General features: G+C 37.4%; 2 protein-coding genes across 2 annotated transcripts; one reads left to right on the top strand and one right to left on the bottom strand.

The window, feature by feature from the left end:
• Positions 1-4,551: 4,551 nt before the first annotated feature.
• LOC136244596 (uncharacterized) lies at positions 4,552-10,657 on the bottom strand. The gene is made up of 3 exons (XM_066036157.1): positions 9,699-10,657; positions 9,195-9,269; positions 4,552-5,634 (listed from the first exon to the last, which is right to left on the bottom strand). Exons 1-3 carry the CDS (start codon positions 10,596-10,598, stop codon positions 4,687-4,689), a joined length of 1,923 nt encoding a protein of 640 aa, XP_065892229.1. The 5' UTR covers positions 10,599-10,657; the 3' UTR covers positions 4,552-4,686.
• Positions 10,658-17,094: 6,437 nt separating this feature from the next.
• On the top strand, positions 17,095-20,616 carry LOC136244349 (sodium/calcium exchanger 1-like). Its single transcript, XM_066035922.1, has 7 exons — positions 17,095-17,317; positions 17,937-18,086; positions 18,160-18,375; positions 18,585-18,728; positions 18,783-18,998; positions 19,052-19,540; positions 20,291-20,616. The coding sequence occupies exons 1-7, from the start codon at positions 17,149-17,151 to the stop codon at positions 20,524-20,526; spliced, it is 1,620 nt and encodes a 539-aa protein (XP_065891994.1). The 5' UTR covers positions 17,095-17,148; the 3' UTR covers positions 20,527-20,616.
• Positions 20,617-20,742: the final 126 nt, after the last annotated feature.

Raw genomic sequence — 20,742 nt, forward strand, 5'->3', positions numbered from 1 at the left:
TGTAGGGGCCGGGTGGTAAGCCAGTTGGAGGCCCCTTTGGCTGAGGCTAGATCTAAAGCACGTTGAGAGGAGGGATCTAAGTGGGTACGCAAACTGGAAGATCTATCCGAATAGTTGGAATTGAATCTTGGCTCAAGCTATTTCTGGTGAATTTTTTTTACTTTTTATTGACTTGAACTACTTTAAATAGCATGTAATGCCAGTGAACTACCTTTTTGCATCACCAGAAATAGCTCGAACCAAGATTTAATCAGACAACACAGAAACAATGTGTCCGAGAATAGATGTAATTGCATACTCACATATTTCCGATCATAACTATCCATTATGGTGATGGAAAGAAATAAACTATGGCTCTGCTGATAGCCAATGAACAGCTCTATCAGATGGTGGTGGTAGGAAGTGGCTAAATTATTTGGGGTAGGAAGCATTGGCTATTATCCGAGAAAAATGAGAATACTAATTTTCTCATGGAAACTTTAATCCGCTCTAGTTAGCTAACCATAAAAGCTTTTTAGCTCAAACTTGGAGGTTTAGATAGGCTATGTATAAAGTATGTCGACAATAATTTTTGTACGATTTGATATAACCGTGTACGAGAACCAGCTGATAGCTCGTGTCTGAGAATAGAGGTGGTGACATGCTCGCACATTTCCGATCACAGCTTCCTGCAAATGAGATAGAAAGAAATAAACTATGGCTCTGCTGATAGCTAATGAATAGCCCTAACAGATGGTGTTGGTGGTAAATCTTTAAAGTATTTGATGTAGGATTACTGACCAGTGTCCGACAATACTTGAATTTTGTCCGAGAATATATGATTTTGAGCAACGACTTTGATGTGGTCTAGCACAACAATCAAACAAGATTTTTGGCTCAAAATTGGAGGTATAGTTGGGCTATATGCAAGGTATCTCCACACCAATTTTCGTAGGATTCCGTCCAGTAGTTTACGAGAACAAGTGTCCGAGTATACATGGTGTCCGAGAATAGATAATTTACTCTAATTTCGTAACTTGCAGGGCTGTAACTTTATCAAACCAGTCAACATTTACGGTGAAGATACGTTTGGCTATGGGGATTAATTTGCACTAAAGCGGTAGGTTCTGCCTTAACTGTTTTAACACAGTTTGATTGAAGCAGTGAAGCGCGATTTTGCTGTAAAAATTAATTTTATACCAAAGCTCACTCCAAGTTGTTTCTTTTAATCATTAATGTCATTGTAATACCTGCTTGAGAGAGAAGGACCATTTTGTTGATGAAAATTGGGTGTTACAACAGCAATAATGTGAGGTGAGTCCTTGGACACACACAGCCACTCACAGCTAAGAGTGGGTGTGGCAAGGAAAAAATTACAAAAAATGTGACCGGGCCTGCGACAATAGGGCATGTGGGCACAAACTACACCCCATCACTCTACAAGTCATATCTCAGTACTAGAAAAGTATATTTCCATTCTGTAACTTGCATCATGATGCCAATTAAATGTTTACTAAGAAATGAAAATTGCAATACCATAGCATAATGGTACAAAATGTTATGAGTGATGAAAGTATGACAAAGTAGGCAAAAATCATGTGCCCACATGCCCTATTATCGCAGGCCCAGTCACAAATATTATATATGTATAATTAATCAAGTGTCCAATCCTTAGCCAAAAATATTCTTCTGGAAGCGGAGATAGATATTGAAGCTGCCAAGTCAAAAATAGTTTTAATAATAATCGGCTACCAATTTCCGGCCAAGCTTAATTTGTGGCTCAACCAACGCAACTGAATAGTTGCGTATTGAAATCAACTGAGCAAGAAATGTAGTGCTGCAGAGTATGTGTGGCTGTTTTAAGGATTAACCTTGCTCTGTAGTATGTTTCGTACCAAAGTAAGATAGTTTTCTTGGGACTGATTGGTGATCTTCGTAACTTGCAGCAGAAATCTACGAAATTGCCCCACACGAGTATTTTTGACGCCTCCAGGTAATTTGTCCCTAACAGATATACCGAATCACTTATAATTTGGTATGCTTATAGTGCATAAACATATAGTATTTGTAACCAAGTTTGGTAGCAATTGATTGTGTTGATCACAAGTTATCAATGCGAAAGCAAATCGTTTACGAAATTGCCCCACCTTGCATTACTATCTATGGACTTTACCAAGTACTGAGAGGTGGATACTTTAGGACACTCCAATAGGTAATTATGTTTCTGGTCCTTTGAAAATCAATTTTAGGTGTGGGCGGGTGGAATTCAGCAACAACTAAGTGACTGCTCAATTAGAGCATTTTTGATAAAATACAAATTATGGCACTTAGATAGTTAGATTTAGCATACTTGTTGCAGCCTGATATTTGTTCCTAAAATCCAGGTTTTTCAAAAAGCTAATGCGGGCATTTTACCCATGTATTTCTGAAATTTCACATTCTCCAAAAAAAAGATGTGGGCAGTGGATGAGAAACATAATTACCAATTGGAGTGGCCTAATCTGTTTATTTAATGTCTAGTTATTTGTTTATTAGCTACTCTAATTAAATTCTCTGTTTCCCGTCCTGGACTCAGGCATATTTTTCAAATGGGCAGGGTGGTCCATTTCCATCATAAATAAAACTGACAGCTTTCAATTAAAATATTGACACTATCAGGAACAAAGTCAAGTCTCATTTCTGGAATCATTTCATTCATAACTTTGACCCCCTCAATCCTCATACACTGCACTAGCTACCTCTGTCGTGTGCCTTGGCCTCCAGCTTTGCAACTGTGGTTTGGCAGGGAGGCAGGCTGGAAGATGAAAATTCGAGTTTAGATAATTTTTTGTAAAATTCTATATCTGGCCAGCATATGTAAGTGTTTTCTTGTTTTTAATCATTATTTTATGTTAGATGGACTTATTATTCCATAAAGGTGATTTTCGTCACATAAGATGTCTCTAAGATGATTTTTAAAGGCGACAGCACTTGGGGAGAACATACTACTATACTGTTTGATTACAATACAAAAAAGTTAAATTACATTATAAATTAGTTACATTCCTAACTTAAAATTGTTGGAGCATTAACAACGGATCAGAGTAAGCTGTTCCAGTCATTTATGACACATTAATTTACATATATTTTTAGTGTGCATGGACGGATAAGAGTTTGTAACTCTTTAATATTAACACATTTATAGCCATTCCTACTACTATAGCACTACTATAGGCTATGTAATAAAGTGATCCAGCTGCTCCTACCCTTGTGCCCACATCGTTGTATTTCCTTGTGTGTGTGTGTGTGTGTGTGTGTGTGTGTGTGTGTGTGTGTGTGTGTGTGTGTGTGTGTGTGTGTGTGTGTGTGTGTGTGTGTGTGTGTGTGTGTGTGTGTTGGGGGAGTGTGAAGAAACAAGGATCAAGTCACAGTATGTTCTGAATCCCTTAGTTTTGGGAATATGATATAAGCAGAAGCAGCTGGAACACTTTAGTATATAATAGGAATGGTTTTTTGTTGAGGAAGTGTGTGCAGTTTACTGCAATCTATATTATTGGTCCCCACATAATAAACTTCCTAGACCACAATATAATAACTTATCATTTTTGAGTATAGAGAGTTTGCTAGGACCAGGAGTTCATTTTTGCAAGAGTATAGTGAGCATGCTAGGACTAGGAGGGAGGAGTAAATTCACCTGTACACTCTTTAAAAGTTTTGTAACATGTAAAAGAAACTCAGTGAAATCTCATTAATAGGGCCACCTATATGGGACCCACAATGAGTGTCCCATCCCTATTACTGAAAACCTTGGCCCCATAAAAGAAAGAGGCCTTATCAACTCCATAATGTAACTTACCAGACCTGTATACAATGGTTTCCTGTACCAGTTGTAATACTAGCGCATGGTTCTGCTTGCTAACTATCCTGGTGTAGCCGGCCCTCATTGGAAAAGAGGCGGCATCCATATAGCTATTGTACAGTTTAATTCTAAATATAAATATTCAGGATTACAAACACTTGATTTTGGAATTGTAAGGATTGCATAATATAGGCAAGCCTTAACTGATGTTCTCATTTCATCCTCCTGTCTTAGTAGCTGCAACAGAAGCACGAAACCAGAAAAGTTTTTGTATCCCTCTAAATGGTGCCCAAAAACAATGGAGTCACTCCACTCTACCAAGCACAAAGCACGCAAATAAGTGAAGTACATCATCTGGAGTAGTGTCCTGATTGTACATAGTGAGAGTTTCCAGCGAGTGCTTAATCAACTCAGCAGCAATATAAAACATGAATGTTATGGAATTCAATGCTAGATGTATAAACAGGCTATTAGAGTGTGGATTACATTGGGTGTAGCTATAATTATTGCTTTCATTAATGTGTAAACAAAATTTTGTTACTCATGTTTAGTTAAAACGTGACACTGCATGCTGTGGTTGAACTAGTAATAATGCTCAATAGAAACACTGGACCAGGCTTGGTATGTATTACAAATGTTTTTTAGTAGTAGCAAATAACTTATCACTAATCTAGTAACCGATGAATTATTCAAGACGATGATGACAACTTTTAACTATTCATTGTGCACTCTCAAGTTAGCTACACTATATAACTATTGCAATAAGATAGTTAAAAAACAAGTATCCTACATAGACTATTATTAATAATAATACACAATTAGTTGTTAAATATTTTGCATACATACACAAATAAATCTAGACCATGTTTCTAGTATCCTACAATACATCCTATTTCCACTGAAGTGGCTTTTGACGAGGCAACACTACAGTCACTCCCTCCAATAACAATGATAGAATTTTTGTTGATGTTTGCTATCCCTACATGTTTTTTAGCACTGGTCATACCATCCACACTTCTCCATGTCTTCTTGGTTGAATCATATACAGCAACGTCAGCTGTGGGAACTTTCTTTACATTATGACCGCCGATTATAATTGGAGGGTTGGAAAAGGGAACAACAGATGTCTCCCAGTATGGAGCAGGGGTAAACTCATTCCATTGTGCAGTTCCTAGCTTGCTAGAATGCTGGGTATCCGAGAGAATAGTAGCGATTGGTATTTTGAATGATTCCTTGCTACGGCCACTGGTATGGGTGTACCCAACAATAATCAAATCTTTTCCTGATATTGTAGGATGAATGGTTCTCATTGGAATGGGCAAATGGGTGGATACTTTGTTCCACTGTAACAGTTCACAGTCCATTACCTCAATACTATCATGATCATTAGCTAGACTCCTACTTCCCCCCATGACAACCACATAGTTGCGATAAGTAGTTACGCCAGGCTTGAATCTGCAGTATATCATGTCAGGGTAGTAAGTGAACCAGCTGTTAGCAGCCTTGTTATAAGTAGTTACTTTGTTGAATACTTCTCCAGTGGTCGGATCATTTCCACCAATGATTGTCAGAAGCCCTTTAGCCATGCAGAGAATGCCAACACGATGGCCAGGTGGGGGTAGTTGACTCCATTTATCAGTTGCTACTGTGTAACAGTAGACAATATTGTATGCTTCAGTATAGCTAGGACTGCTGCCTATGGTAATATATACATTACTACTACTGTCTACAGCAACTGAAGCGGCATATGCTGAGAATGGTAAACTAGCACATCTCCTCCAGTTGATGAGATATTGTTTACAGTTCAAAGGTCCAATCTACACAAAAAAGATAAAAATTTAACATGTTGGAAAATAATTTATGAGTCGGTATTAAACAACATTAAATTTATACAGGTATTTTGGAGCTAGATATTATAATGCTTAGCTATAGGCTGGTAAAGTTGTAATTAAATGTGTATATATATTAACTTATATTTTGTGCCATTGCAGTGCATATAGAGCTCCAATTAAGAAGCATGTAGGAGCTTGCCATTACTACCACCCTTGTCAATTTTGATCATAGCTGATGCTCACTCCACCAATGACCACCATCTATCCCTATATGTGACTGGATTTTGGAGAAATTTTGAGATGACTTGATAGAATTAAGCCACTATAACCCAAGCATATGAAATTTACACAAGAGATGTATCACTTTATTACCTTTTAGACTACTTCCAGTACTTGTAGCTGCTTGTGCTCACAAAGGGGCGGATAACATTTTAGTGACTGCTCTATTAGGGATATATTTCTAAGGAATAAAAATTTTTGTCGATTAGCTTCAATCCGTGAAAATGTCCCCTCATAAAACCAGCTCAAGGCAAAAATAATAAAAAAACACTGTATACATTCCAAAAAAAAAAATAGATAAGTGTGCGTAGGAACAACTAATGCCACTGATATAATTAGTTGTGAATTGTCTTGGATACTTCTGAAAAAATATGCCTAGGAACAGCTAATGCCACTGATATAATTAGTTGTGAATTGTCTTGGATGCTTCTGAAATAAATATCCAAAAAGAAAATGTAACTAGTGGATTAGAAAGGGTCGGTATAAACAGTGGGGCTGAGACCCAAGGACCCCAACTTTTCATTACATATACTTCACAATGTTTATGTGTTCTAAATAATGTTTGTAGTCATGGAATCATCTATAGTCTGTCACAATCTGACCACCATGGCACCTCATATGATAAGTGTGTACTCTACAATGTATCTAGGCCATGTTTTCATGCATCCAGCCACATGGGTGATGAATGTTAACAAGTCTTCACCTTTCATGCACTACATGATGCACAAAATCTGTTTGTTGAACTGCTTGTGTAAGCTGTAGCGATCACATGTACAGTTACTGAAGCTACTTCCCTGGAATATAGTCCACATTATTTATTTGCTAGGTGCCATAATGCATTAAGGAGTTGTCAGCTGCAGCCTATGTTAATAAGTTAGTTGCATGCCACTCCCTGTTACAAACATTGATATAGGCATAAGGCATTAATATATACATTAGGGTGTGAAAAAACCTAGGGATTGTGGTCTGGGGGCATTCCTTCATAAGAAATTTTTGACGTTCTGAGATAGAATACAGTGATTTCAGAAGTTATATATAAGCAATATTTATTTGACTGTTGTATTAAGGTGAATGCTCTATTAGGGTATCTCAACCTTAATAATTACAAAAAAAAGAAAAACTGCATTTTTTTCTTGAATCTCTTTAAAGGGAAAGCCCTATGGGTTGTGTGTAAGTTTCAGCCTTCTCTGGTAAATATTTTTCAATGTTATATATAGCGATAGGCAACAGGAAGAACACAGCTATTGATTGTACAGACAAAAATGAATTGTGCTGATTTAATTAATCATGAGTGCAACAGATTATGGAGATGGGACTTGTCTCATTGCATTAATCATGAACTGGGAGAATTCACAAAGGTACAGTTTTGGTCTATACTCACCCGTGCTTTCAAGTAAGAATCTGTTTAGTTTACAAATGGTAAGATAACCTTATATTTTATCCCATGCACTGAAGCCCTACATCAAAGTAAAAAATGGGAGTATATGGTAGTTAAACCTAGTCAAACCCAGTACATATATGGAAGACAACATCACATTCAAGTGCAATCATACACATATATAGTAAAACTACAAGTTCAGCAAAAATTGAAGCCACATTGTTTGTGAACTTAACTGCTTCAAAGTGTGGGATAGAAGCCAGTTAGACCCCCCTTAGACCCCAATGTAAACAAATGCACATAACTCACAGGTAGCAAAGATATATGAAGAGGCAAATCCACTAGTATATAAAGTATTTCAATTCAAGTGTACTTAAGTGATTATCGATTGTTAAAACATGTGCAAAACTATTTTGTAGCACGCACAATATCAATGTGAAAATATGAGATAGGAACTAGTTGGGCTTTCACTCAGCTATATATAGTCACTCCATTAGCTTTCTACCATGCAAATATTATGTGCCACCCTGGTAATTTTTTAAGCATTACAACCTCTGAGTTGAATGAGAGTCTGTTTATTTTATTACCTTGATGACTAACAATATATTTATTAATAACTTCAAAAACAGTCACAAAATATAAATCAGTTTCTAATCTGCATAATATCTTATACATTGTACTAATGGAGAGGCAGGTGCCCCTCAGTAACAGCAAGATCATGAAGCACACAGCAATGCTTGAATCGAGAATGCTATCCCCTATGGAAGAGCAAAGCAAGGAGAACCCCCAAACTACAACGGCCCATAACCACAGAACATGGGAACTCCACTTCTCACGTCTTGTAAGTGGTGGTAGCTGCCTTCCCCATACCACCAAATGTGGACAATACAAGGGAGTAAAACTTCCATGTTTCACTTCTTGGACGCTTTCCTCATATGCACACCGTTTCTCCATTTCATATCTTTGAAAGGCCGCAACCAGAATAGTTACTATATTACTGAATTTTTGCACTGTTCTATTACAGTATCTTAAATCTTTATGTGTTATGAAGTGGACAATGTTATTGCCCAGGCCTAGGCCCAAGTTTGGGCTTGAGGCAACTATGCTATTCAAAAATCAAATCAAACTCAAAATTACAGTGGCAGATCCAGGATGGAGCATTTGGGGCAAATGCCTCCCCCACTTTGTGGAGGAGCTAGCCATAGCTACTTCTGATTGAAATACTACACTTTGCCAGGCCAAGATCAGTTTTGCTATAAAACTCATGAAAATATGCACATTTCAGTAGCATTTATTGCAATTTCACCTGAACTCAAAGCAAACAAACCAGTCAAACTAGTTGTAAAATTGCTACCCAGTATCTTCATGCGTACTAAGCACCTCTAAGACTTCACAACCATCTGCAAAGGCCAAAATGGCAAAATTCAACAGTGACACACTATAAAGAGGTGATTATTTGCTGTTTCAGCAACTAACAAGAGAATTTGGCTCTCCCCAACCACCTACAACTTAGCCTGTTTGTGCCCCTCCCCTTGCCAGCTACTGAATCTACCCCTGAATTATGCTTTTAAAATTAAGAATATATCCAAAAGCGGACTCTTTTATTAGAGTATATTTCCTGAATGCTGCCATAGAGCAAGTGATTAGAGTATTTTGATCTTATACAAGGAGGTGTCAACACATTACACATTATTACTGCATTTCACATGTAATGCTTTTATTCTTACTGTTTCATGTATTCTGTGTTTTGTATTTTTGGTGCATGCACACACTATGTATTTTAATTAAAATTGTCCTATTATGCTGGCATAATTCTTGATGCTCTTGCTAGCCTATTATGCTTGAAATTATACCAGCACTATTGGGTTCTAGCTATGCCAAACCTTACAATTTCAGATGTGGTTTTTTGATGGTTGACCACTACTGCTGTTTCTTGAGACTGATGGATTATTTGCTGTATATTCTGCAACAATGAAAGCAAGCATGTAGGTAACTGAGCATGTTGTAATACCATGTTCCTTAACAAATAAACCATTGGTAACATCTGTTTCTTTATCAAATATGATTGCATAATGCAATTAAACATAGTTAATAAATGCATGTGCCACATTTGACAGCTTTCGTCACATTTGGCATTATTGTTTGTGGGCACTCAGAGCAAGGAATTCACTAGTATGGCTGTCATGTTTTTAATGCTAGAAACTTTATCATTGGTGATAAAACATTTGCTCTGGTCATCTGCCATCAGAAAATTAGTAAGCCATTTAAAGGCAGTGATGATTTTTAAATATAGCTAATCATGTATTTTGAGTAGCCGGCAAACCAAACATAATTAACATATAATTGATTATGCTTAGCTAAATCACATCTTTCATCACTACAAAATGCTCACCATTAGTGGTTCAATGATCTCTTTTATCACTTTTATTGGAGGACGTTCATCTGGATCATCATCCAAGCATTTCACTACCATTTTCTTTAATGCTTCTCCAGTCATCTTATCAAGGTACCGCTTGCGTCGATCAACTTCAGTAAGTGCAATGATGTTCTTAGTAACAGGGTCTAACCGTTTTTGACCAGAAGGAGTCGGCCATTCTTCACTGAACACGTGGAGGGCTACTCCACCAAATGAGAACACATCAACTGGAGTACCATAAGTGGGGTTGATCTCAAGAGCCTCAGGTGGCATAAAGTCTTGAGTCCCTGGAGCTGTGGTCAGTTTAGTTCTAGAGTGTCGATTATCACTGTACAGCACTTTTGCTACACCCAAGTCCCCAATCTTAGCTACAAACTGGCTCGTCAACATAACATTGTTGGAGGATAGGTCACGGTGAATTATGGATGGTTTACGGGAATGAAGGTAACACAATCCGAGGGACACATCATGTAAAATTGATATCTTATTGTTCATAGGGATCCTTGACTGGTTATGCTGTATGAAGGAAGAAAGGCTAGTCTCCATCAACTCCATCACCATTACCGGAAGTTGCTTTGACGTCGGCTGCCAGGCATTGGACTCGTAATACACACCCATGAACTTCACGATATGTGGATGATTAATAACACTACAGTGATAACATTCTTTGATGAAGTTCTCTTGCATCGCCTGCTTCTCTTCTGGGTCGGCTCCATCGAGGAGGAGAGAGTGGATTTCCTTAGCAGCACAAACTAACCCGCGATATTCCACAGTGAACACCCTACCATAAGCACCTCGTCCTAACTCTCTGCCTAGTGTAATTACTCCCTCAAGAGTAACGTCATGTAGCAGGCGATTGGCCCCGACAGAAGTCATTTGTATTCAAGGCAAGTTTCAACAGACTGATTGATGCAACCAGAAGTACTGAGTTGACTTCTTATAGCTACTATAGAGGCACTAGTCATGTGGTAGGGGATTTTGAGAAGCCTCAGAAATTACATGCTGTCACGTTTTATACCTATAATAGCAAACTATTAGCTATGTGGATTCTGTCATTTCCTTTCTAATATGGCTTCTATTAAATAGCTGCCATATAGGAGCAATCTTCAGGAAATGGTGATGTAGTTGTAGCCTAATTATGTTCAGCCTTATATGTCACAAAACTATAAGTGATTGCATGCGCGGTCATGAAACTATAAATGTAGCCCGCAGTTAATCACATGGTACTTTTGCCTTATATAGAGCTATGGGTTAAATGACTAGGCTTGTGATGTACATGTAGGGAAAGGTGTCACCATAAACTACACTATCCTTAAACAATTGGCCTACATAATATACACAGTGGGCTTAAGTTTCATGACTAGTTACTTTTACAGTAACTAGTAATATCTAGTTATGTTTTGTAACTACGGTGGAACCTCAGACCCCAGATTCTCTGTTAACCGAACTATGTAAATGACTGCTCTATTAGAGTAGTGACTGTTCTATTAGGGTAGTTGATAATACTGAATCTTTTAAAATGTTGTTATTTATACACAGTTTTAGAGATATGGAGTTTTCAGACTTATGGACCACCCCTGGTCCCAAGGGGTTCAGATAACTGGGGTTCCGCTGTAGTAACTTGTAACTTATATATATTAGGAATAATTGTCTGAAAAGTAACTATAAGTTACAATAGTAGCATAGTAATTATGCATGCTTTGCACACTGCCATATATACTGCAGCTACATTAAGTAAACACATTTTCTGTACTGTTAATTCTTTATGATTTGGCTTGAGTAAAAGAATCACTATTTTCAGTGCACGTGTACTGCATGTTATCAGTATAAGATTGGCTGGTAAAAAGTGGCATCTGTGCATTGCTATACCCTACTATCTGAGGTTTTCAGAAAGTGGTCAAGGAAGATCGAGATAGTTCTCATCTTCCATTGTTTATGTGGATATTTGAGCAGATTAATTGATTTATATATTTAACCTCCGCAATTGGCTACAGCTGTTCCATGAAATTATGTTACACTAAAAAGCTAACAAACAAGGATAATTTATTGAAAGTAGTAACTGAAGTATTTAGTTACCTTTTAAAATATATCCAGAGACCTGTACAATATCACTGTGTTAAGTTTAATCAAATTAATACTTCTGATAGAGAAGTATTGATTGGTGCATGGTTATTAGTGTTAATAAGGTCAAGGCTTTTTTCTGCCACAATTTCTAGGTAGTGGCCATGGCAGTCACTAATTTTGTAGTGACACTATGTAGTAAGGGTCACTACTAAAAGTAATAGTGAAATCAGTACTATAATTTTTATACAATACGTGCATGGGGTATACATTATGAGTCGCTATGTACCTACGGTTATTATTTCATAACCAATTATGGTAATAATAGTCCGGCAGAAGATAGGGCTTTTTGTGAACATATGCTGGCACTCTAATGACAGTCAACTCACTTTATAACTTTGTATGCCTTGCTATGTACATGGTGAGGGGTACAGTTGGGTATTCCTATAGTGTGGTACAGCTATGTTATCTCTATACTGGCTTAAATTTTGTAGTTAGCTTATGGCTTATGATCACTTGATCTGAAGTGGTATCATTACTTTCTTCCTAAATCTGCAAGATTTAACCCATTGATCCATAATACCAACTACATTGCATGCATGCATGTCCAAAACAAGTGATAATTATTATTGTTTTACAGCCATACCATACATGTACAAATTACAAAAAGTAATGACAACAATATTATTATAGGATGGGGTGGCTGATAGCTAAACTGCCAGTAGTTGATTACAAGTATATTAACTAATTATCTAATTACAGTACTTAGTTACTTAGAGAGTAAAAAGGGGTAGGATGTCAGGGACAACAAAAGTGAAATGTACGAGTATCGTTAGTGGTAAAATAAAAGTGATTCCTTAGGAATTGAGTGAGCTGACTTTTAATTGTCACAAAGTATAAGTAGTCTTGGTATATAGACAACAAAAATAAAATAATGGCTCAAGTTTAATTTGTTGAAGAAATATGTGATGGGCTAGCTTGTTTGATGATGATAAACTTGAATTCATGCATTGATACATAGCTGTTAATGTTTAAAATGAGGATAAGGAGTTTTGTATGATTTTCAGGGGAGTAAATCAGGTTGTATTAGTGTAATTTTATAGGATGAGTGGTAGTCATGTAATATGTATTCAGTTGGTTGCTCTCCTATGAACTCTTTTCTAAAATGGTAATGTTACTGTTGCTTTAATTCGTATGTATAACTTAGATCCAGGTACTCAAACAGAGCAGTTGCTTAATCTAGTAAAGTAGTCAGGAAATACTCTAATAAATTTATTTATTTTTATTTATTTATTACTGTGTAGGACTCCATCACGGAGTATAACACACAGATACAAAACAAAATCAAAGTAAATTCAGATGGTTTAACAAAATGTCCTTAAAACAGTTATAGATGGCTGATTGACCACATCTTCTGGCAAGGTGTTCCATAATTTAATAGTGGATGGTAAAAAGGAAAATAAGTATGAGTTGATTCTTGCTTGTGGGATTCTGAAACGTTGTAAATGACCTCTGGTAACTGATGACATTGCATGATGTTAGTGAGATAGATGGAACTTCCATTTGACAATTGATTATCTTATAAAACATGACTAGTTTGCAAAATGTATGTCGTGATTCTAGAGAGGGCCAATTAAGTGATGTGAGCATGTTAGTAACACTACTTCTCCAGGAGTAATTGTTCATTGTATACCTTGCAGCACTATGTTGAATCTTTTCTATGGCACAAATATCAGATTGAAGGTGAGGAGCCCATATAGGTGAAGCATATTCTAGTATGGGTCTGACAAGGGACTTATAGCAATGAGATCTTACAGAAATTGGACAATGATTGACGTTCCTCCTCAGAAAAGCTAAGGCTGAATTGGCCTTATGACAGATGTTATGAATATGATTTTTCCAAGTAAGATGTTCATCAAATGTTATTCCTAGATATTTTGCCTTGGAGACCTTTTGAATTAGGTGATCAAATAAGTAATAGTTATGTTCAATAATATGATGTTTATTTGAAATTGTAAGATGTACACATTTAGCTGGGTTAAATTCCATTTGCCATCTCCTGGCCCATGCTTGTAAAGTACATAAATCTTGTTGAAGATGCTCAGAGTCATTGGGAAAATAAATGATGTTGTAAATTAAGATATCATCTGCATAAAGTCTAACAGTACACTGGAGATCTTGTGTAATATCATTTATAAATATTAAAAACAATAAGGGTGCCAGAACTGTGCCTTGTGGCACACCGGAAAGTACTGTAGAAGGACAGCTATTTTCTCCATCAATAACAACTGATTGTGTTCTTTCTGTCAGAAAACTTTTGATCCAATCTAGCAAGTGGCCATTTATTCCATAGTGTGATAATTTGTGACAAAGTCTTTCGTGAGGTACCTTATCAAATGCTTTGGAGAAGTCAAGAAACAAAGCATCAATTTGTTCTCCCGAGTTCAATAAAGCAGACAACTCTAAGGAATAATACTGATAGTACATAGTTGATTTGTATAGTTGAGCTGGATCCTAAAAAAACAGCTAAAAATGAAAAGTGTACTGAAAATTAACATTTCAGCCAACTAGATGATCAGTGGTGACAGTAAAAGTGTCAACAACAAAAACATTACATTATAAGTTCAGGAAAGGTATGGCTTTAATGACAGGAAATGTATGGTGAAAAATTAGATTGACTGTAAACGTATTGTGTCAGGTATTTGAATGAAATGATTTTGAAATATTTTTAGCAGGTCAAGCAGTGCTGCAGTAATGTGTAATTGCATCCATGAGTAATGTTGTTGAGAATCCAGCTTAATTAACACTGTCACGTACTTACTATGACATGCTGATAGTACATAGTTATTAGTCATGACAGATGAAGATGAAATCAACATCATTTGTTTGAAATGAATGTTATATTTTAATGCTATATAGCTTTGGAGAGTTTGATACTGATCTTGTCACGCCTATGTAATTTACATGTTTAGATGTATGTGTTACAGTCAAAACGGAGTGTCCACAAACATTAAGAAAGTTGTGCTGAAACTAATAATTAGAAAGATGATATTTGGCTATATAGAAACAGTTGAAGTGAACCTTAGAACTGCACAATAGGAAAAGTATATTGCAATATAAGTCTTAAGACATGTAAAAGTAGCAAAAAATCCTATGGGTTATTGAGTTTGCTGTAATGCAATTAATTTCAGTTATATGCTGTTAGTCATAGCTGCCAACTGTTTTGGTAAAAGCCACAGTACATATGTAACGTGATCATAAACAATAGCTACACAATAATATCTTGCATAGCATAAGTTTGCATGCTTGTAAGAACTCAGGGAAATGTATCTTTATCATTTGGGTACAGCCACAACATGTACATACTCACCTACACTTGATCCATTCAGATAGACCTTCCAAAAAGGAAGGGACAGACAGCAGTTATGATAGACTGTCATTTCGTCAGTACACATCTGGTGTACCGGCAGTGGTCATATGGCACAGTCGCATGGAAACCAGTGGAACCATTGAAGTTCCAACAGCAGCAGTATGCATGTGTCCCTGACATTGTGACAATGCACATGTAGCTCAATTAAATACTTGCCAGCTGGCCTTGCATGATTCTGACTATGCCAAGCTAACTAGCTAGCTATAGTAAGCCTGCTAGTTAGTCAGATGGCTAGCTAGTTAGTCAGATGGCTAGTTAGTCAGCTAGCTATAGTAAGCCTGCTGGTTAGTCAGCTGGCTAGTTAGTCAGATGGCTAGCTAGTCAGCTAGCTATAGTAAGTCTGCTAGTTAGTCAGCTGGTTAGTTAGTCAGCTGGCTAGTTAGTCAGCTGGCTAGCTAGTCAGCTAGCTATAGTAAGTCTGCTAGTTAGTCAGCTGGTTAGTTAGTCAGATGGCTAGTTAGTCAGCTGGCTAGTTAGTCAGCTGGCTAGTTAGTCAGCTGGTTAGTTAGTCAGCTGGTTAGTTAGTCAGCTGGCTAGTTAGTCAGATGGCTAGTTAGCCAGCTAGCTAGTTAGTCAGCTGGCTAGTTAGTCAGCTGGCTAGTTAGTCAGATGGCTAGTTAGTCAGATGGCTAGTAAGTCAGATGGCTAGCTAGTCAGCTAGCTATAGTAACTCTGCTAGTTAGTCAGCTGGCTAGTTAGTCAGCTGGCTAGTTAGTCAGCTGGCTAGTTAGTCAGCTGGCTAGTTAGTCAGATGGCTAGTTAGTCAGCTGGCTAGTTAGTCAGATGGCTAGTTAGTCAGATGGCTAGTAAGTCAGATGGCTAGCTAGTCAGCTAGCTATAGTAACTCTGCTAGTTAGTCAGCTGGCTAGTTAGTCAGCTGGCTAGTTAGTCAGCTGGCTAGTTAGTCAGATGGCTAGTTAGTCAGATGGCTAGTTAGTCAGATGGCTAGTTAGTCAGCTGGCTAGTTAGTCAGCTAGCTAGTTAGTCAGCTGGCTAGTTAGTCAGATGGCTAGTTAGTCAGATGGCTAGCTTGTCAGCTAGCTATAGTAAGCCTGCTAGTTAGTCAGCTGGCTAGTTAGTCAGATGGCTAGTTAGTCAGATGGCTAGTTAGTCAGATGGCTAGTTAGTCAGATGGCTAGCTAGTCAGCTGGCTAGTTAGTCAGATGGCTAGCTAGTCAGCTGGCTAGTTAGTCAGATGGCTAGTTAGTCAGTTGGCTATAGTCTGCTAGTTAGTCTGTCAGCTAGTTAGTCAGCTATTTATTATTTTTATTTATTGTACTGGGCAGTCAGTACAGCTGGTAAATGTGCAGGAAAATAAAAGAAACAATTATACATGCAGAATTAGCTTAGTCTCGTGCCCAGACCGCTTTTTTTTCCTTTTGTGTGGGGGCGGAGAAAAAAGGGTCTGGTGGATCTCCAATACATTTTTTGTGCAGCCGGATCTACAACTTTTGGGGATCGTTGATTAGTGGTGATGAATAGCAAAGGCTTGTTAACGAAGCGACAATAGGAAATACGGCGCGCGTTTGCTTGACAAGGCTGCATCTTTGGGTACGCGCGCCGTATTTACTATTGTCGCTTCGTTAACAAGCCTTTGCTATTCATCACAACTAATCAACGATCCCCAAAAGTTGTAGATCCGGCTGTACAAAAAATGTATTGGAGATCCACCAGACCCTTTTATTCTCCGCCCCCACACAAAAAGAAAAAAGGGGTCTGGGCACGAGACTAGAATTAGCTAGCCTATAGTCTGCTAGTTACCAGTAGACTAGACAGTTAGCTACAAATGCCTGCACATATCATGGTCATACAGCTTATATAGATGGCAGGAAAAGGAATCATATTACAGTAAAAATTTCACAAAGTTATAATTAACTTACATGTGCACGCATCACGTGATTTAACTATTAATCGGTACAGAGCCACTGTGAGCAGATGGAAAGAAGAGTGACAAAGATTTTGCTGCTACTGCTACTATTGCAACAGTTAGTGGCAATGGGGGAGACGATTACTAAAAGGCAGACCATGAGCAAAAGTGAAACGAACTTTCCTGTTCAATGTTCAGATGATCCTTGTTCGACGATAGAGGCACAGAATTGTACATGTGAGTACATAGCTAACAGCCTGCTACACTGGGAAGTATATACAACCTGAGTTCAGCTACATACCTGAGTCCTCGACTACAAGATGCATAAATTGTGTTGCTATGCATGAAATAAATTAAACTAGCTGTAGCTAGCTACCAGCCAACTGAGTGGGCTTGTCAAAAACTTCAGTGTAGCTATATGTAGCAATTAACTGTCTAATGATAGGTGACCAAGGTCTAATTCAATAAGTCAGTCGTATAGTTTATTAGCATCAAGTTATAGTGATATTCATTGTGTTAAAATCTGATAGACCTTTATTGCTAGCTAGCTATATCTATGATATATAGATACATTACAACAATTATTTTCTTGCAGCATGTTAGACTACATAACTATAGCTATAAAGTCTGTGTACATAGATTAGTGATTACTTCATGATTTAACTACCTACACTGGCTTTCAGGGTATTGCTACAATGCATGCACCTGCATACATGATACTGTTGTATGGGCTGTTGAACACCATGCTGCAACCCGACTACTGGAATGAATATTATGATATGTATATATACACACACATGCATGCATATATATTATATCCATGTATATAAAATATTATGCAATAATATATTCATAGTTTCTGGTGAGGTGCATCTCATCCTGGCGAATGATAGCAATGACATAACATTTGCTGAAGATGATGGAGAAGTTTCAATCACTGTATCACTAAGCAAAGTCTTATCCCAGCGATTCATTGCTACTTACCGGCTTATCAGTGGAACTGCTAGTATGTGTTATATTACAGTTGTGCACTTGTCATCTTTCCTGGGCTTCATTCTAAAGAAATGTAATCACTGCAGGTGTTGAAGAAGACATTGTCTTAAGTTCTGGTGAAGATGTACAAGTGTTAGCATTTGAAGTGGGTCAAGAATCACAACAGATAACATTGACAATATATGATGATATCCTACAAGAGATGGATGAATCACTATTATTGGTGGTGATGGCTAAGGATTGCTGTGTACAGATGGATGGGGCTTTAGTAGCAGGAATAACCATACTGGACAATGACCGCAGTATGTTAAATCAATGTTGCTCATTACCATGAGACATACAATGTGACAACTAAATAGATATAGCTATAATATAGAATAGCACGAGACTTTATACTAGAGAGTATAGTACATACACATACGTTCATTCCTACATAGTATAATACATGTATTATGCACCATCATAATACTGCCAGTCATGTAACAAATAGTCATTGTGGTTTTTATTACAGCATCTGACATAGCCACGATTGGTTTTGACAAGTCACAGTACGCCTTTCAAGAGAATGAGGGCACAGTTAACGTAGGTGTGAATATACAACCGCAACAACCATTGGAATGTGAAGTAATGTATCGAGTGATCAGTAGCACAGCATGTAGGTGTACATTATAGCATAATATAATGTGTCATTTACCATGTACATCTTAAGGTGTAGGAGGAGATGTAGTAGGTACTGAGTCTATTCAGTCAATATTCATTCCGGTTGGTGAGGTGGCGACAAACATATCTATTCAGCTTATTGATGATACTGTTGAAGAAGATAATGAAACATTCTTTGTAATTTTAATTGGTTCAAATTGCTGTAGTCGTCTGCCAACTCTGGCCACCTCTGTTACCACTGCAGAAATTATTGATGATGATGAAGGTAACTGACATTTTGTCATAATTGGTGTTTCTATGTCATTTGTAACACTACAGCAACAGTGTCAGGTGATCCACATTTTACTGTACCACTGCTGTCAGGCCAAACATTGTGTTATGGAGTACAGGGGTATCCTGGACTAGCCTTTAACCTAGTCTCCAACTACCACTTTGTTATTAACGCACTGTTCATCGATGATGCTAGTCAAAATGACACAGATGCCACCTGGATAGGCAAGCTAGCAATTATTCCCCGCAATGTGGAACAAGAGCCAGTAATAATATTTGATTCTTCTACACAACAAGTTATCATCAAAAATCAAAGTGAATTTAAGGCTAGCATAGTTCGTCAGATCAGCATCAGTGGTAGCAATGCAGTTAATGTGAAATTCACTAAAGGAATATCTAAACACCAATCATCTCCAATGGTCCATGTCATTTACCGACATCCAATGGCCAGTTTCAGCATCACATTCCATAGCAACCACCTTGATGTAGACTGGCATATTCAAGATGAGTATTTGACACAGTCACATGGTTTAATGGGTAAGGAATGTCTTCCTGTACACAAGCAACACCAATATGTGTATAGTTCCACACCAGTGTTAGAGAGTTGGTTGGAGTATAACCACAAGAATTACTTCCTACACTGTCAGACACATTTGAGAGGTTCTATTTCAGTTAGTAAGGTATCACCTAGTAAGGCTTAAATTAATCGAGGAAAAGTGTTATATTGAAATAATTGTTAAATACTTGATATAAATTCCATTTTCATCATGAGTAGACCAATGTTTCACAAAAGTTCTACCATGCATACAAAGGAAACCATATACAACTTGTAGGGCTTCAAACCCAACTGACATGTCTTAGCCATTTAGGACCACCTTAAGGTATCGTATAAAGCAGTCATATTTTCAGGATTGCATTGTATCAAGAGTCCATAATAAGAGAGTATATATACCCTTATACAAATGGAGTTGTGCATGTTAGGAGTATACTGATACTAGGAGCATCACCGGATATTCAGTTCTGCTTCTATTGCTTTCTCTATTTTCACCATTATAATTAATGTGGTATTAGTACCACCTCTTTGATAAGACCACCTTATTATAGTGGTCACCTCTAGTAGATCCCGAACGTATCCTCATCATTAAGCCATATTTTTTGTTCCCATATTTATGGCACACTTGAGGGATTCCTCCCATCTTGACAAGTAAAAAACTACATGGAACTCTCCTAAACTGTGGGCACCTTGATATTCACAACATTTACACATTCACTGCTTGGTTTACATAGGTCAGTTCATGGGAAAAGGAGTGGAAGTAAATGAAATAAAGAGCATTTTGATCCGCCCAAATTTTTCACCGATACCAGTGGCCAAAAGCAGCTACCAGAGTGCTGAGGTGACCAAACGATGCTGGAAGTCAATGAATGTTGGCAACCAAGGACAAGATCTGATTGAAGGGACAATACTCGACTATGTAGTACCTAGTTTAACTGACAAGACCTTTGCTTTCAAACATTCTACTTAGCTATATTGCTTGAATGTATACAATGACATAATGTGTCAAACACGTGTACCTAAGATGCCATTTTTGAACTGGGATTATACAATGCAGTGTTGGGGCAATTACTTTTTAAAAGTAACTTGTTACATATTACTTGTAACTGAACTATTTAGTTAGTTACATATTACCCAAGTAACTATAACAATATTACATATTGTATTACTTTGTGTCCACAACCTT

Source organism: Dysidea avara, chromosome 14 (genome assembly GCF_963678975.1).
Source record: "Dysidea avara chromosome 14, odDysAvar1.4, whole genome shotgun sequence".
NCBI lineage: Eukaryota > Metazoa > Porifera > Demospongiae > Dictyoceratida > Dysideidae > Dysidea > Dysidea avara.

What these genes read in the sequence shown, in the direction of transcription:
- LOC136244596 (XM_066036157.1), bottom strand. Translation starts at nt 10,598, where the DNA reads ATGACTTCTGTCGGGGCCAATCGCCTGCTACATGACGTTACTCTTGAG. An exon ending in AGATCATTGAACCACTAATG is followed by an intron (nt 9,270 to 9,698) that starts GTGAGCATTTTG and finishes TCATTGTTGCAG; the next exon opens with AATATACAGCAAATAATCCA. An exon ending in AAAAAACCACATCTGAAATT is followed by an intron (nt 5,635 to 9,194) that starts GTAAGGTTTGGC and finishes TTTTTTGTGTAG; the next exon opens with ATTGGACCTTTGAACTGTAA.
- LOC136244349 (XM_066035922.1), top strand. Translation starts at nt 17,149, where the DNA reads ATGGAAAGAAGAGTGACAAAGATTTTGCTGCTACTGCTACTATTGCAA. An exon ending in AGAGGCACAGAATTGTACAT is followed by an intron (nt 17,318 to 17,936) that starts GTGAGTACATAG and finishes ATATATTCATAG; the next exon opens with TTTCTGGTGAGGTGCATCTC. An exon ending in AGTGATCAGTAGCACAGCAT is followed by an intron (nt 18,729 to 18,782) that starts GTAGGTGTACAT and finishes GTACATCTTAAG; the next exon opens with GTGTAGGAGGAGATGTAGTA.